At 46.3% G+C, this 17,851-nt stretch overlaps 1 protein-coding gene across 1 annotated transcript; it reads left to right on the forward strand.

Annotated features, from left to right (window-relative positions):
• Positions 1-2,717: 2,717 nt before the first annotated feature.
• LOC121926089 lies at positions 2,718-17,762 on the forward strand. Its single transcript, XM_042458724.1, has 8 exons — positions 2,718-2,748; positions 3,752-4,430; positions 8,716-8,918; positions 10,616-10,786; positions 12,136-12,267; positions 12,920-13,092; positions 14,100-14,348; positions 17,565-17,762. The coding sequence occupies exons 1-8, from the start codon at positions 2,718-2,720 to the stop codon at positions 17,760-17,762; spliced, it is 1,836 nt and encodes a 611-aa protein (XP_042314658.1).
• Positions 17,763-17,851: the final 89 nt, after the last annotated feature.

A 17,851-nucleotide genomic window follows, 5' to 3' on the forward strand; every position in this document is an offset into this window, starting at 1 on the left:
CTGCAATAACTGTTTGGCCCTTCTGAAGACAGTCATCAAAATACCCTTCTTTATCCCCAAAAAACTAAGGCCACGACTTTTCCTGCTGATTTTTGGGTCTTTGATTTCTTTCTTCTGTCTTGGACAACTCACTTGCCATCACTGCAAGGCCTGTTGTTTGGCCTCCAGATCATAGTGAAGTAACCATGTTTCATCAACAGCGATGAATCATTCCAAAAAATTATCACTTGATTGCTCAAAATGCTGCAAAATCAACTGCGAAGTATCCACTCATTTTTTCCCCCTGGTCAGCATTTAAACAGTTCAGCACCCACTTGGCTAACAGCTTCTCCATAGCCAACTGCTCATGAATTATAAACCCACTGTGTTCTTAGGGTATCTCTAGTACAGTGGTTCCTGAACTTTGGTCACCCAGGTGTTTTGGACTTCAGCTCCCAAAAGCCCCAGCTAGGTTGACCAATATTCATAAATTCTGGGAGCTGAAGTCCAAAACATCTGGAGGGCCAAAGTTTGGGAATCACAGCTCTAGTTTCTCAGCAAGTTTTTAATCTGAGATTTGCCTAAATGCCAAAATCAGTTCATGAGCCCACTCAACAATTTCAGGAGTTGACACTGCTGAAGGCCTCCCAGACCTTGCAGCATCTCTTCAGTCTCAAAATCTCCACACTGAAAGCTGGCACACTACTTCTTAACAGTTAAGCATGACAGACACTTGCAATGTTTGCATCATACGCACATGGCTTTCCTTTGGGGTTTTATTCTGCAGGAAAGAAATTCTCGATGGCCCAAAGTTCAGCACTTGAAAATCCCATACTTTTCATTGACATTATTCTAGCAATCATTTGGGGGGGAAATCAGAAATTAATGCAAACAGGCAGTTTCCAATGCAGAAGAACACTCTTTCAAGCTGCAGTGGCAAAGTTACACTCAGATTCTGGGAAGTGGATTGAGCCAAGTACCTTTCAGCACCTCCATCGTAATGTCCAACCATAGTTCTCTCAGGCTCAGCCTTGCATTGCAACATTCATTTATGTATCATCATTCGCCTGTTCAAATGTATACCCTGTCTTTCTCCCACCAAGGGATCCAAGATAGTTTAAATAAAGGTTTTAGGTGAATATATACTATTACAAACATTTTTAAAACAATTAAACATCTGTTCTGTTTAAAGCACAGACAGTGGGCCCTTGTTATCTGCTGGGGTTTGGTTCAGGATGCCCTGTGGATAACCAAATCAGTGGATGCTCAAGTCCCATTAAATACAATGGTGTCCCTTATATAAAATGGAAAATCAAGGTTTGTTATTTGGAATTTACAATTTTTGGAATATTTTCAAGCCATGGATGTTTGATTCCATGGAGAGAAAAAATATGTGGATAAGGAGGGCCAGCTGTACTTTTTAAAAGTTTAAAATTCATTCTATCATATATTTGAAGCATAACTACAACATACAAAATAAAACAGAGGCTTTTTCCTTTGTGACACTGTCTCTACTGCATTAATTTGCATTCTCACGAGTTCTTTAAAATACTTCTTGCCCTGGGTATAATATAATCCACTGTCGTTCAGGCTGTTACAAGAATTCTCCAGGTAATGCAAGGCTTTAAAAATGCCATCAAAACACAAAGTGCACAGTCCATGCATAGAGAGGTAGGGGAAACATAGTGAGGTTATATGGACATGGAGAGAGGGGGCCTTTCCCTTTTCCTACAAATATTTGAGGCCTTAAATTTGTTTTAACAGATGATGCGGATGGCAATCCCTGCAAGGGGCATTCCAGTATAACAGTGTGGTGAGAAGTAGGGGAAAGGCATGAACTGTCTCATCAAAGGGTGGATAGAAAGTGTATTGCTCCAGATAATATTGAATTGCACCTTCCATCAGTTGTGGCCACCAGAGGCAGTGGCGAAAGATGATGGGAGGTGCAGTCAAGAAACATCTGGAGAGCCACAAGTTCCCAGACCTTGGTGTCATGTGTTTGCCTATACTGCTGAAGGGGCTCAGCATGCTAAATATAGCAACCTCTAGAAGGCCATGAGAGCAAGGCTAATGTTGTGTGTGAGAGCAAGAGACAACGGTGCTTTTTGAAAAAAGCAGATTATCTGAAATGTATTAAATATCTTATTCTGTTTTGCCTCCAAAGCTCCAGGGATGTCAGATACAGCTTCCTCCCGACATCCATCTCCTCTAGAGTTGAAGGCTGCTCTTACCCTTATGTTCTGCCTACTGGCCTTCTTTGGGCACCTGGCTGGCCACTTTGGCACCAAAATGCTGCCCTAGGTCAGCTTTGGCTTGCTACAGTTGATAGCCTCACAACTAGCACTTTGAAGATGATGAGGTGAGAGATTTTCAAACAAGTAGCCATGTTAATTTCAGTATTAAAAGGAAAAAGTAGTCTTGTGACATCTTTGAAAATGACTGGTTTATTTCAGAATACGCCATTATTATTATTATTATTATTATTATTATTATTATTATTCTTTATTTATGAAGCACTGTAAATTTACACAGCGCTGTACATACAATCTTTTAGTTAGACGATTCCCTGCCCTCGGGCTTACAGTCTAAAAAGACAAGACACAGAAGGAGAAGGGAGTGGTGGAGGGAAAGGGTTTGCAAACTACAGTCCAAGTAGATGGATCTAAAGACTGGCTTCACTGGATGAACATTGCCCTTCACGCAAGCTACATACATCCAAGCTGTACAGGGCTTATAAGATGCATTTTGAATGTTTCCTGGAAAAGGCCAGTAGCCAGCGGAAGTCTTGTCCAAAGGAAGCTGGGTTTTCCCTGCCATCAGCCCCAGTCGAGGCATTGGCTACAGCTCTCTGGGCCGGCTGAAATTCCTCAGTATCTTCCAAAGAGAGACTCATATAAAGAAGGCTGGAACTATCTAAATAAGATGTAAGCAAAGCATTTGTCCCTGGAGCAAGGTGAGATATGGGTGCCATTGGGACACAAGTTTTAATAGTGCAGATACACTGCTTGCCATTGTAAAAGCCTAGGCAGCCAGTCTTGAGGCTGAATCCAGTTTACTCAAAGCACAACCTGCGTCTTGGGAGAATGTCACAGTATGAATTACTACTCCTATGAGGAAGCAGACTGAAGTCTATAGGAAAGCTCTCATGCCGCCAACTTCTTTCTCTCAGTGAGTTTCAAAGATGTCCTATGAGGAAAGACTCAGGGAGCTGGGGATGTTTAGCCTGGAGAAAAGAAGGTTAAGAGGTGATATGATAGCCCTGCTTAAAAACGTGAAAGGGTGTCATATTGAGGAGGGAGGAAGCTTGTTTTCTGCTGCTCCAGAGAACAGGACCCGGAACAGTGGGTGCAAGCTCCAGGAAAAGAGATTCCACCTCAACGTTAGGAGGAACGTCCCGACAGTCAGGGCTGTTCGACAGGGGAACACACTGCTTTGAAAAGTCTCCCTTCTTAACAGAGGCTGGCTGGCCATCTGTCAGTGGGGATGCTTTGACTGGGAGTTCCTGCATGGCAGAAGGGGGTTCAGTTGGGTGGGGCTTGCGGTCTCTTCCATCTCCATGATTCTATGATTCCAAGATCTCTTTATACAATATACTGATTCTATAGACTAACAGGGTTATATAATTCTTCCTTTCAGTTAAGTCTCAAAGGTGCCAGAGAGAGAGATAGAGAGGTGGTGGGACGGGGAGGGACGCGGCCCCCTCCTCCTCCTCCTCCTCCTCCTCTTTTTCCCTCTTTTGGGGGCGGGCTGAGCCCGGGGTCCATCTCCGCAGAGAGAGCGAGCGAGGCGTCGGGGCACCTCCCGTCTCCCGATGGCCCCTCCGATGCCTCTGCTGCTGCTGCCGCCGCTGCTGTTGGGCTTGCTGTCGGCGTGCCTTCCCTGCTGGTGGGCTGCCCCTTCTTCCCCCGCGCCTCCCGGGGCTGCTGCTGCTGCTGCTGCGGGGCCCCCGTCGGGGCGGCTCTTCTTCTCGGAGAGCCGGGTCTCCCGCTGGGCCTGGGGGGCGCTGCGGCAGGCGGCCTCGGGGGCGCGGTGCCCGGAGCGCGGGGGGCTGCTTCCCCGGGAGCAGTGCCGGCGCCTGGCCAGCCTCGCCCCGCAGGGCCCCGGCCCCGCCGCCGCCGCCGCCGTCTACGTCTCGGAGCCCGCCCGCCTCCCGGGGCACAAGGTCCGGGCCCTGCTGCCCGACGGATGGGGAGACGGAGCGGGAGCCGGAGAGCCCTTCTCCTTGGCCCACAGCAGGAACCAGAGCAGCAGCGGCGGCGGCGGCGGCGGGGCAACGGGGCCCGGCCCTCCCGCCTCCTCCTCCTCCTGGTCGGGGGCTCCGTCGGGGCGGGACGCCATCCTGGTGCTGGACCCCAGCCCCGGCGCCAGCTTCGGGCACCCGCTGCTCCTCTTCTACGTCGACTTCAACGTCAGCCCCCGAAGGTGCCGCAGCCGACACCGGCTCTACCTGGGTGAGTGAGCGGCTCCCCGACCGACGGCTCTCCCTCCAGCGCTCCAGCCTCCCCAGGCTCCCCCGGCGCCTGCCTTGGAGGACTAGGAAAGTCCCTGCTGCCAAGAGAGAGAGCCTGTCGCCCCTCTGAGACTCACGGGAAGAAAGAAGCATGAGAGAGTCCCTAGACTGAAGTCTGCTCCACTTCCTCAGGTGCATTTGAGGAAGGCAGGGGAAGAAATGCATCTGAGGAAACAGCCTCAAGGCTACAAAAGCCCTCCTGCTGCCAATGTCTTCCTTTCAGTACATAGAGACAGCTTGTGTGGCACCTTTGAGACTCACTGAAAGAAAGAAGTTGGCAGCATGAGAGCTTTCCTATCAAATTCAGTCTACTTCCTCAGATGCTTTTGGTGAAGGAGTACTACTACTGTTGTTGTTGTTGTTGTTGTTGTTGTTGTTGTTGTTGTGAGATCTTCTGGCACCTTTGAGATTCATTGAAAGAAAGACTTCAAAGATATAGCCGTGTCAGTCCTAGAATCAGTCTGCGGAGAGATCTTGTAGCTCCTTTGAGACTCACTGAAAGAAAGAGCTTGGCAGCATGAGCCTTCCTAGACTTAAATCTACCTCCCCAGATGCATTTAAGGAATGGATCTGAGGAAGTAAATTGAAGTCTACAAAAGCTCATGCTGCCAATTATTCTTTTTCAGTATGTGAAGAGATCTTGTAGCACCTTTGAGACTCACTAAAAGAGAGAAGTTAGCAGCATGAAAGTTCATACACTAAAGTCTATTTCCTCAGATGCATCTTCCTCTCCACCAACTGCATCTGAGGCAGTAGATTTAAGTCTAGGAAAGCGCTCATGCTACCAACTAACACAGCTATATCTTTCAATTCTACCAGGATTATTGTTATTGTTATTATTATTTATCTTTTCTGTTTGTTTCCCACCTTACTCCCAGTACAGGGGCTCAAGACGGCCAACAAGATTTAAAACAGTCCAAGTTAAAACAATATGACACATTAAAATTACAAAGTTTTAAAAACAAAACCTCCTATATATAACCTCATACAGCCCCCGTATCGGTGTGAGAAAGGCTGGCGGCATAAAACCCATGATTTCGTCCGGATTGCCATTGGATTATACTTCCAATTTCCCTTGTCTGATAAACTCCAGTATTAGAGCAGCTATTGAGTTTCAGCACTGAGCCTAACCCCCCTCACTCCTAGAGTCAGTTGTGTTGCACAGCATTCCTTAACCCAGGAGAGGGCAGAATGTGATCCCCCAGATGTTGTTGGACTGCAGCTCCCATCCTCCCCCACCATTGGCTGTGGATGACCCGCTTTGTCCACTTCTGCTTTAACACTTCTGACCCCGGGACATTCTTCAGTTGGAAGTTCCTTTGCATTATCCAGCCTGACTGTGTCTTCCTGCGTTTTGGCTGAGGGTTGGAATGGATGGCCCTTGTGGTCTCTTCCAACTGTAGGATTCTATGAGATCGAGTCCATGAAGGCCACCCTCCAATGTGCCCTCGAGGTTGCGTTGGCTTGGCTTCCAATACAGCCATTGGCTGTTGAGCAAAATGCACCATAGAAATATCAGAAGGACATTCAGGGACAGAGCAGTGTTAGACTGGAATGTCAGTGTGCAGGGGGATCTTGTAGTACCTTAGAGACTAATTGTGCAAAAGAAGTTGTAGCATAAGCTTTCATAGACTTGATCTACTTCCTCAGATACATGGAGTGAACTGTTGCAAAGGTGCTACAAGATCCCTTTGCATTGGGAGGACATGTTATTGAGAAGCATTCAGGTCATCTCAAATGCAGCATCCCGTTGCTTGCAGCTTAACCCAAGTACTCAGCTGAAGGCAATACTCAACATGAGGCTGCAAATATTGTGTAAACAGAAAATATGAGGAGAGAGATCAGGCATAAAATTACTGGCTAGTAACTTCTAAGGGTGAAGAATGCCCCAGGAGACAGAAGTGCTTAGGAAGGGGTGGGAAAGTGGGCCACTCTAGATTTTGGTGGATTAAAATTTTCATCCACAGCCAATGGTAGGGGATGGTGGGAGTTGCAGCCCAACAACATCTGCGGGGCTACATTCTGCTTTCTCCTGGGTTAAAGGATCCTGTCCAATACTGACTCTAGAAGTGAGGATGATAGGCTCACTGCTGAACCTCATTAACCGCTTTAAAACTGCACAATGCCAAAGTCCTTCCATTTGCAGACTTTTAGGGCCCAAAAGGAATGGCTAGGACCAGCTGTAGTTCCTTAGAAACTATAGTTTTTTGTGAGTTTTTCAGGCTATGTGGCCATGTTTTTCTGAAGATGCCAGCCACAGATGCTGGCGAAACATCAGGAAGAAACTCTTCTAGATCATGGCCACATAGCCCGAAAAACCCACAAAAAACTATGAATGCTGGCCATGGAAGCCTTCGACTCCTTAGAAACTATTCTTGTTCTCTGCTCTGTTCTTTGCTCTGAGACCATTTCATACCACCCAGTTATAATGCCATGATTCCACTTCACCTGCCATGGTTTCATCCTATGGAATCTCAGGACTGGCAGCTGAGGGACAGCCATGTGAAATGCTCAGCCAGGGAGCTCCTCTGGTGTCTCTGATCAAACTGCAAATCATGGGAGCCTATAGGACCCAGCCATGACAGTTAAAGTTGAATTACAGCACTATAAATTCTGTAGTACGAAAGAGCTCCTGGTCTGCCTGGTGGTAGTTAAGGAGAGGGGTGTGGATTATGTGGAGGTTGGTGCTTTGTAAGGGTTAGATTTCTCAGGCTTATAGCTCAATCTCTTCCTGTAAAGCTTTGAAATATGAAAAGAGGGCAGCCCGCAACCTTTAGCATCCTTTTCCATTCATTCGTTTCCTCTTCATCTTGACTTCCTCCCAAACTCTTGCCAGATACTGATGATAATAAACTCAGCAAGGACTGCCCAGGCCCCACAGACTCTCCAGAATCTCCTACCAGCAATAAATTGCTCAAGAGAGAGAAAGAGTGCTGTCCCAATCTGTAACACCTATTTAGCTATGTAACCACCTTAAATTCCTGCAATCTGGCAGACAGCAGCCATTGCGAGTGACAGGGATTTTTTCTCCTGTTAGTCAGGAGGCAGCTGACTTACATTTCCTATTCTGTGAGCAATTGGTTTCCCTTCACAGCAGAGATAGCTTGCCATGGTGCGTGTGTGAAAACACCAGTCACTTGCTTCCCAATCAACAAGGGAACTGACCCTGTTCACTCACGGTAGCTGCTCCCTGGTGAGTGGGGACTTTCATGGCCCTTATATATTCTCTAAACTACTGAATATGTAGGGATTATGAAGCAAACTAGTCATGAATGAATAACTCTAGATTATGCATTCATAACTGCCCTAGTGAATTCCAACTTTGGTTTTTATTTCTTTATTTCATTTACAGTATGTATCAGTGGCATTAGTGTGATTGGTGTCACTTAGTGTGGAAGGGGAGGGGGCAGCATCCTGCCCTTTCCTCCCATTGTCTCTCTCACTTGCTCCCCAGCTGGCTGGCTGCTACTTGGCCAGACCACTGCTGAGGGGTGGGTGGGTACAGTGCCTTCTGTTTAGGATCTGGTGTGGCTGCTTGGGCGAACAGCCATGCCAGACCCTAAATGGAAGGCATTACCCCCCACTCCTGCAGCAGCAGCCACTACTGGGGGACAGTCTTGAGGCCCTTGACAGCTTGGTCAGGATCTTGATCAGCTACTGAGCAAGTTAGAAAGGGAGGTGACACCTTTTCTCGCTCACCCAGCAGCTGTTCTAGTCCCACAGGGTGCATTGCCCCATCGGGTGTACACTCCCTTCTGCAGTATCACCTGGTGTAGGCCACACCACTGTACCCACATCCCTATTGTGTATATGTATAGCTGGCCTAATGTTACACCCATCTTTAACTGGCTTTTGGGTTTTTTTAGACACAGCCAATGGGATATCATGTATGGCACTCAAGTTTGATCCTTTATTGCTTTGATGTGAAGGAAGCTTGGAGTTTGGAGGAGCTAACACAAGGCCCTGAATGGTCTTTTTTGGAGCTTTGAAAAATTAAAATGTTTGACTGTAACTCCCACATTCCTCTAACCAGTCCAGGCAGTGGTCGTACTTTGGTTATTTTTTTCAATTGAGAGAATAGCACCGTTTGTCCACCTAGTTCAAGTATCATTGAAATAGTCAGCTGGTATGGATTTTATTTTTGTTTTTTTCTTTAACAGAAAAGCCCCTTTGGAGCTTCTGTGGGGTTTTTATTTCAAATGTGCTCATGATTTTCCTGCAGGCAGCTATGAGTGCTTGACCCCTGCTCAGAGGAACCATTGTGAGAACCAGCTGAAGCGCAGGCCAGGACATGGCAAGGGACGAAGCCAGCGGTCATCAGAGCGTGTTCGCAGGGAGGAGGCCCCAGTTGGGCTCTGTGAAATCCACTTTCTACCCACAGTGGTGGCAGCCCATGACCCCAAACACCTGCAGAAGTTACACTGCATGGGTAGGTATTTGGATTAGTATTCAGAGGGAAGCATCCTAGTAATTATGAGGGATGGAGAGTGGAAAGCATCCATCTAGCATTTCCTCTTCTTAGTAAACCTGCTGTCTCTGCTAATATGAGCCATATCTCATAAGAACTTCCTTTTAAAGGGCTGCTGGGGAAAACGTGGCTGCAGGGAGGAAACCTGAATCTTCCTGACCTTGAACATTAAATGAATTTGGAAGCCTTACTATGCTAAGATTGTAAGTGGGGGACTGTTTCCACTTTACAGATGGGTTTGAGATGTCAAAAGGTTGGCAAATAGGTAGTGGAACAACACAGAATATGTGTTCAGAGAGAGCCCAGAACATGGGAAAATAACTTTTGCAGACTCTGGGTGAGCCTTGCAGGATAAGTGTTTGTATGCAGGGATTGTATCAGAATTCATTGTCCTGAATCTGTCTTTGTCCCTACCTCAGCCCACACATTGGCTGCAATCCTGTGTGGCTTAGTGTAGCTTAGTGGACCTACACTAAACTGAGCCATATATCCCCCCTTGACATACCATACTGCTTCTGGACCTCTTTCCATGGCCCATATCCTGCTTCATGGAGTAAAGGCAGGATCAGAGTAGTCTCTGGTTATGTTATTGTAGCTGGATACAAAATTATTACAGCAGCATTGAGATCTGCGGGGGTCTCCAGAGGTCTCATCACTGATGTAATTATTTGTGTCTGCCTTCAGGGATGTAGACAGATGCCTCTCTGATTCTGCTTGCTTAGAATGTGGTACTGAATGAACACACATGGCTTCTGGGTCTGTATGGTTGGGCACTGTGTGGTTGTATGGCTGTATAGTTGTATGATTGGGTATTGCAGCGGGAGGAAGGGAATAACAACTTCTTCAGTATCCAGAAAAAAAGACATGTGTGCATTGTGTGCCTTCAAGTTGTTTCCAACTTATGGCAATTCTAAAGTGAACCTATCACAGGCTTTCCTTGGCAAGATTTATTCAGAGAGGATTTGCCTTTGCAGTGGCATCCCTAGGATTGGTGTCTGGTACAGCAACTCATGGTGTCACTCCTCCCATTGACCTCCTCCTGTTTCATACTATACAGAATCCTTAGTAATGCTTTTTTGCATTAATGTTACTCATAAATCATAATTCCCATATAGCACTGAGTGTAATGCTAATAGTTGTTACATAAACAACTAGCAAAATTAAAATTATACTTTCAAATAACAATATAATATGCACAACCTAAATGTATTTGCATATACATTTGAATTTTTAAAAACTCTGGGGCCTCTCCTTTCTCCTCCCACTGAGCCTCACCCCTCTCCCACCATCTTTTAAAGCATTTTAAAGGGAAGCAGATGAATGCCACAGCCCAATGCTTCCTTAAGGCGTCACTTGGTGTGGTCCACACATGCCGCACCCTCCTAGTGACACCACTGTGCCGTTGCCTTCCTCTGAGTCTGAGAGTGTGACTTGACCAAGGTCACCCAGTGAGTTTCCATGGCTGAGTAGAGATTCAAACCTTGATCTCCAGAGCCATAACCAAACATTTAAACTTGTACACCATACTAGCTCTCCATAAGGGAGACTTACCTACGTCTATGTCCCAAAATACCTTCCCTGCTTTCCTTATTTCCAACATCCATCTTAAGGACAACTCCTGCTCCCACCCTGCCCCAGCTTGTTCCTTCCTTTTGCAGATCTCCGTGGATTCAGTCCATGTCCTCAGCCTCTGCCCCTGGTTAGCTCCAGTTCCACAGCTGCCTACTGTGAGCTCAACAAGAATACCCGGCGGTGCCATCGTCAGCAGCTCCCTATGTATAAATCATGCCGCATGTATCAGACATGTGACCATGCAGTGCTGATTGCAGGTGTGTGGCCTATGGAATGGGGGGGGGGCTGATTTACATCTGGATCTGTGGCAGGGGAAGGTGGGAGTCTGAGATTTTTTCCCCCTAGGGCAAAGGGATGCCTTAGAAGATAATGAATCCAATCATAGCTTCAACCTGTAGAGTCTCTTGCTTTCTTTTGCTGGACATAGGCATAAAAGGCCTATCTTTGAAAGGCAAGATTAGTCCCAGGGCATGTAAACTTAATACTTCTTTGTCAAATAAAAATGATTCTTTTTTAATTTGTGCAGAGAATGTGGACAGGGTCTTAGGAGAAGTGAGAGTTACCACATGTCAACTAGACCCTTGCCTTCCTTGTCTCATTAAAAGGGCCAGACACAACACATTATACAACCCATGATAGCCTCTTAGCTTCTAGAGATTTATAAATGAAATGGATTATCTTGATCCATTTCAAAATTGTTTCTGGCTTGGTTATGACAGAGACCACTTTGGTGGACAACCTACACCAGAAATTAGACAGGGGAAGTGTGCCTTGTTGGTTCTGCTGGACCTATAAGCATCTTTTGATCAGTCATGGTGTCCTTCTGGTCTATTTGTCTGTCTGGGATGGGACTCGGAGGCCCTATGACTGTGGCTCTATTCCTTCCTGAAGGCCAAGCCCAGAAGGTAGTGCTGGGGTATTCCTGTTCAGTATCTTGGCCTTTGGTCTGAGGGATCTTGCAAGACTCCATTCTGTCCCCATACTATTCAAAATCTACCTGAAAGTGTTGGAAGATGCTATCCAGAAGTATGGGGCTTGATTCTGTCACTATGCTGATGACACCCAACTCTTTTTCTCCTTTCCACCTAACTCCCAAGGAAGCTGTTTTGGTTCTAAACTAGTGTTTTGCATCAGTAGTAGACTGGATGAGGGCAAACAAACTGAAGCTCAGTCTATACAAAACAGAGATGCCTCTGGTCAGTAAAAAGTCAAATTAGGGAATAGAGATGGACTTACATTAGGTCTGCAGTTTGGGTGCATTCCTGCACTCATTTTTTGAACCTGGAGATCTAGGTTCTGTGTGGCCAGAAGTGCTTTGGAACACTTAAAGCTGGTGTGCCAACTGGGCTCATCCCTAGAGGTGCCTGATCCCAGCATGGTATCACATGCCTTGGCTATATCCCATTTGGATTAGTAATGCACTTGACATGGGGCTGTCTTTGAAGAGTGCTTGGAAACTTGAGTTAGTACAAAGAGCAGCAGTTGGTACAAAAACAGCATTGTTAATGATACGTGCTATCTATTTTTCTTCTTGAACCCTTTCAACTGGGGTGTCTCTCCTGCCCTCCCCAATTACCTGGGTTGCTGATATTGCTTCTCCCCTTAGGTGGCTGGCAGGAGCAAGTGACCTACCCTCACCATGCCCAGAACCTGCTGCTCTTCTACCAGATGCTTCGACGGAATGGTTTCCGTCAAGAGCACATCAAGGCCTTCTTTGCCAGTGAAGGGCAGGCCTCAGGTACCAGTGGAAGAGTGCTAGCTGTCCCATCAACGGTGTTGGGGAAAGGCCCTAGATTTTCTGAGAAAGTAACTTAGTTATCAATACTTGTGGTCAGAGACCAGGATCCCTTGAGTGTCAATATTGGTTGAGTTTATTCCATGCACTTCCCTAGAGCTAGGAAAAAGTGGGAGAGGCTGGACTGTGACTCCCAGTTTGCCCCAGCCAGAGGATCCTGGGAGTTGTAGTCCAAAATGAAAGTTTTCCAAAACTTTTGCCCTCCTCCATCACCTCCTTGGTCCCAACATTCTTCATAGGCTCTTGCATTTCAGAGTGTTACCATTGCTACCTTGATAGACTGTTGGGTATGAAAGCACAAGCAGTCAAACATTGATGGGGATGGGGATGACCTCGTGAGGCCCCCTTTTCTAAAAAATAAAAATAAAAAAAGGATGGCCAACCTGAATGACACAAACAGAAAGACTTTTTTTCAATGTGAGAGCCTAGCACATGTTTTCATGTGGAAACAATGGGTGTTTCCTTCCCTAAAGGGCAGAATAATGATGGGTGGTTCTTTAAAATAGTTGGAAAAAGAATATTGGAAATCAGAGGGGAAGTAACAGATCCATGATGCAGAGGGTCAGCAGCCCTTTCCCTCTTCTTTCCTGGGCAGTGGCTGTGGAGATGGGTGATGTGCATCCTGCCACGGAGAAGCTGGCCATCCGTTCCCACCTAGCTTTGCTCTGCCGGAGCCTCCATTGTGCAGACTCCCTCGTCCTCTACTTCAACAGCCCAGCAGCTAGTGATGGCACCATGCTCCTGTGGGATGCCAACCATAATGGCATTGTGAGTGAGGTCAGGGTGAAAATGGGGTGGGGGGCAGGTTGTCTGTTTGGGGCCTGGATAGGTGTCCCCTAGGATCCTTATAAAGGGCTGCCTTCATCTAGCCTGGCACCAGTCTTTGCACCTTCCATTCCCATTACAAAACATCACAAGCCACCTAATCTCTGCAGCTCAAAGGAACCTGACATTTGTTTTCACAGAACATTTTCAGGGCCAGTTCTGCTATTAGGCAATGTAAAGTGACTACTTCCCCTTCTGTTCCTACTGATCTTCCACCTTCTGGCAGAGCACAAGGCTGTCTTGTGTGCTGTGTTGGCCTACTGCTTCCAGGTATGGTTGAGAATGCTCTCCCACTGAGTTTTCCTCAAGGTGGATATCAGGGCTGTTTTCCCTATTGAATATCCATGGCTGCACTCCATAACAGAAATTCAGTTGTCATGGAGGAGCAAGAAAATCTGAGACTGGGTTTAGGAGGAAACTACAAAGATGCCTATAAGGCAGCAATGTCCCTTCCAGAAAGCTATTCTGTTCTGTCCTCTGTCCATTTTAGGCTTGTATTTGGCCATCTGTAATTGACCAGGGCTTCATTGGCTGAAAGTGGAAAGTGAATGGAGCCACTCTTGCTGGGAGTGGGATGTAGAATTGGCATGCTGTGTTGGGGGGGGGGTGTCATCCCACCTGTCTCAGCATGTCCTGGACAGCCCAAATGGAAGACAGAGAGATGCTGACAGAACTGCAGGTGGTGACCCGGCTCTCTCCTCTCATCTGTTCTCTTCAAAGGCCTGTCCAGCTCTTTCATGTGTGCCTTCAGGGAGAAAGCAAGACTGGCTTTTGCAGTGGGTGCTGGCCCTGGCCTGCTCTTTCTTACTTAATCCACTCCTTTTAACTCCCAGGCAGTGGAATTCCCTTGATCTCTGAACTATAGAGTTGTAGGGTGGGGTGAGGGGTTGTGACAAAGGGGCAGGTGCTGGTGAACTGCTTTATCCACTCACCCACCTTTCTTCTAACAGGCTGATCCAAAGGAGCGGTACCCCATCACAGAGCTTTTAGCTGACCTGGAAAACTGCAATGCCCGCAGGGTCCTCCTCTTCCTTGACCAGAGCTATCCGGGGCCACTGGCAAAGAAACTACGGGCATCACGACGCCATCCCAATGTGGTGCTGGTTCGTAGCACCGGAGCCACCACTGGCGGGTCAGCCTTTGCTGAATTCTGGGCAGGGCTGAAGCCAGATCAGTGTCTGCTCCAGCATATCTTGCCGGTAAGTGACATGAAGAGCAAAGCCAGATAGATGAGAGTCATGACTGCAATCCTGTATCACCTACTTAGCTACCTTAGTTACTCAGCTAAGCAGTGTTTCCAGCCCAACCTCTCCAGTCTCCATTTACCAGGCAACAGCTACTTCAGATGACAGGAGTTTGTCAATTGGGAAGCAACTCATTGACATTTCCATCTTTGTTCCTGGTGTGACAGTTAGATGTAGGCTCCCTGTTGCAATTCCCCCTCGCCATAGATCACTCGCATAAGGGATGGTGGTGAGAATGTCAGCCAGCTGCTTCCCGTTTGATAGAGGAAAGACCCTGTCACTCACAGGAACTTTCAAGGTCCCTAAATATTCCCTAAATTAGGGAGTATGACTACAAAATCATGATTTCAAAGAGGCATTGGCAATGCACATACACAACTGATTTGGTAAATTTCAGTCCATGGTTGTCCATGCACTAGGACTTTGAGAATGGTGAGGTTAGCAGAGCACAGGCACACAAAAAACTATCATATCCAGAGCTTGGGGTGAAATTATTTTTGAATAATTTTTGAATCTCTCAGCCTGAAGGGATTTGGAGAGCGGTAATCCAAATGAACTGCAGGTTTGGAGAGCTGTAATCTAAATAAGTAATTTTACTCCACTTATATGATCAGATCATTTGCCCATCTAGCCCTTTATCACAAACGACTCTCCAGCTCTCATGCAAAGGGTCATTTCTGGTCATTTTAATGGAAAGACTACGGATTGAAATTGGGTTCATCCCTATGCAAAGCACATATTCCTCCAATGAGTTATTATTCCTTGAATAATCCTAGTCATATCTATTCATTCCAAGCAATATACCAGGGTGCCAAAATCAGGGAGGACACCATTGTGCTAACATGGCTTTTTGGCAGGTGGCAAAAGCAACAGGTGTATTTTTAGTTCAAAGGGGATTATGCTCAGAGACTGAGGCAGCCTTATGAACTGGGTCTCCTGGGTTCTGTTCCTGGTGAATAGGGGAGACAGATTAGCCAGGCTTGAGAAAGGGCTCCTGCCATGCTGTTTCTGGGGGCAGAAATGCTTGTCTGATCAATTAGGATGAAAACCAGCCTTAGTTATGCAGCAAGCTCAAGGTGCATAGCGTGTGTTGTGACTTCTGATGTGACTAAGCCATTGTCTGATCATACTTCTTTCCATGGTTGGTTTTCAATGTCTGAACAAGTGGCAGCTGGTGATTCCAGATTTATTTATTTATTTATTTATTTTATACCCCACCTTTTTCCTAACACAGGATCCAAGGTGGCTTTGAACAATTGGCTAAGGGATGAATCTGATCTAGGTTTTATCCCCAGAACAGGTTCAGCACGTTGGATAGTTCCTTTAAAGTTCAGATAATAACCAAGAAAAGAGTTACTAATTTCACTGGTATGGCATTTACACTGAGCAAGCTGGAGATGAGCTAAATTAGTTTTATCTCATTTCCATTGAAATCAATGGAACATACCAGAAGTCATGGCAAACTTTTCCTATTGATTTCAAAGCAGCCTCAGCAACACACATAATCTGGATACAACTCAGCATCAGCAAACCAAGGAAATTTCATATGAAACTGCAGGTCTGGGAGCAGGTGGAAGCTAGCAATGCTGCCTTAATCAGGCTCACTCTGTTGTCTGGCCTTTCAGGATGCTTGTATAGATTACCAGGATAATGTACTTGAAGCAGGTAAAACACTGGCTGGAATCCTCTTGGGCAGTTACAAATATGTAGAGTTACACATGTGTAACTATTTTGTATTCACAATCCCTGTGTATGGGTTACACAGACACTGTGAAAGCCTCCAGTCTTCGTTTACTGGGCAGCAGACACTGTGATTAACAGGAGTCTGTTCAGCTGTCAGTCAAGCAGCAGCTGGTTGATGGTCTCACCTGCCTCTCCTGCAAGCAATCTCCAGTGTAAGAGAGAATCATGACAGGAACTCTGTTCTGACTGGAGATTGCTCATGGGAGGCTTATAGAGCCTAAAATTATACAAATGTAGAATATTCTTAGTTTTTCATTAAGGAAAGTTGTCCAAAGTTATTTCTGATGTCCTTGTAACACTATATCCTCCATTCTGTTGCAAGTTAATCACTGTTGTCACAGGCAGAAACAAGGTCCCTGTCACAACTTCTCCTTGCACTGGAGATCACACATGGGAGGAGTGGGCAAACTGTCAATCAGCTACTTCCTGATCCATTGGGGAACAGGCCCTTGTCAATTGCAGCATGATTGAGGATGGAAATGAGATTCACTGCATAGCATTGTAACTATGGTATTTATGTATACGTAAATCCCTACTAGGATTCTGGCCTACTCTGAGTGGAGGGGGAGGAGTAGGGGTGCCCTTTTCCCAGATACCCCCAATGTCTCTGGACTCCCAAACTTTAAAAAAACTGAGTGGAAATTGTCCAGAGATTGCCCAAACTGCTGCAAAAACACATCAAAATACAGCAACTGGGCTTTATTTACCCTTTGCAATACACCAATGAAAGGGAGGAGCAAAAGACAACAAAAATAAAGGTGAAACAAAAGAAATGGCAAGGAATTTGGTTTGACCTTTGTTTTTGTGTCATTGTGGCCCATCAGGACACTGTGATGAAGGGAGAAGACTGGCTTTTGCCTCTGGTGCCATTGCCCACACATAGCATAAATGGTATGATTTTTGTAGGCTCTTGCTGACTAACAAAGTTTTACCTGGCATAAGCTTTTGTGGATTCCTAGTGCCTTTCACACCACACATATAGTACTGTGGTTCCACTGTACCTGCCATGGTTCCATCCTGTGGAATCCTGGGATCTGCAGTTCAAGGAGGGGCATTTAGGATCCTCAGCTAGGGAGCTCCTCTAGTGCCTCTGACCAAACGACAACTATGGCAGTTAAAGAGGAAATATGGTACTTAATTATGGAGTGTAAAAAGACCCCTGCTCATTTCACCAAATGCAAGTAATGAAATGCACCTGATGTACTTGCATTTGAATAAGTAGGGTGCACTTCCAAATAAAATAGCAAACTTATTCCAAATAAAACTGGTTAGACATTAAGTTGTCACATTAAGCCTCTCAATTGTTTTTGCTGCAGCAAACTAATATGGCTACCTCACCCTATCCCCATTTTATTTTATTTTTTGATTAAGAGGAGGAGGAATCACCAAGTGGTAGGCCAAAGTGAAGTCATTTCTCCTTTCTTGCAGGTGGGCCCTTGGTCTGCAGTCTTGGCCTCTGGTGTTCCAACCCAGCTGTTCAATGTCACTTTAGCAGGAGCACCCTGCCATTCTGTGCCCCCTCTCAGTGAGGAGGAGCGCCAGCGTCACTACCAAGGCTGTCAAAACCTTCCCACCATGCTGTGGTATCAGAGTAGGCACCAGCAGCTGCCACAGGAAGATGAATGAGCCTGATGGGCCTGGGCCTGGGTCTGGATCTGTCCTCAGGATCACAGCTAGTCATGCTGTAGCCCATGGATGCTTTCTCCCTTGGCCTC

This window comes from Sceloporus undulatus, chromosome 1 (genome assembly GCF_019175285.1).
Source record: "Sceloporus undulatus isolate JIND9_A2432 ecotype Alabama chromosome 1, SceUnd_v1.1, whole genome shotgun sequence".
NCBI classification, from domain to species: Eukaryota; Metazoa; Chordata; class Lepidosauria; order Squamata; family Phrynosomatidae; genus Sceloporus; species Sceloporus undulatus.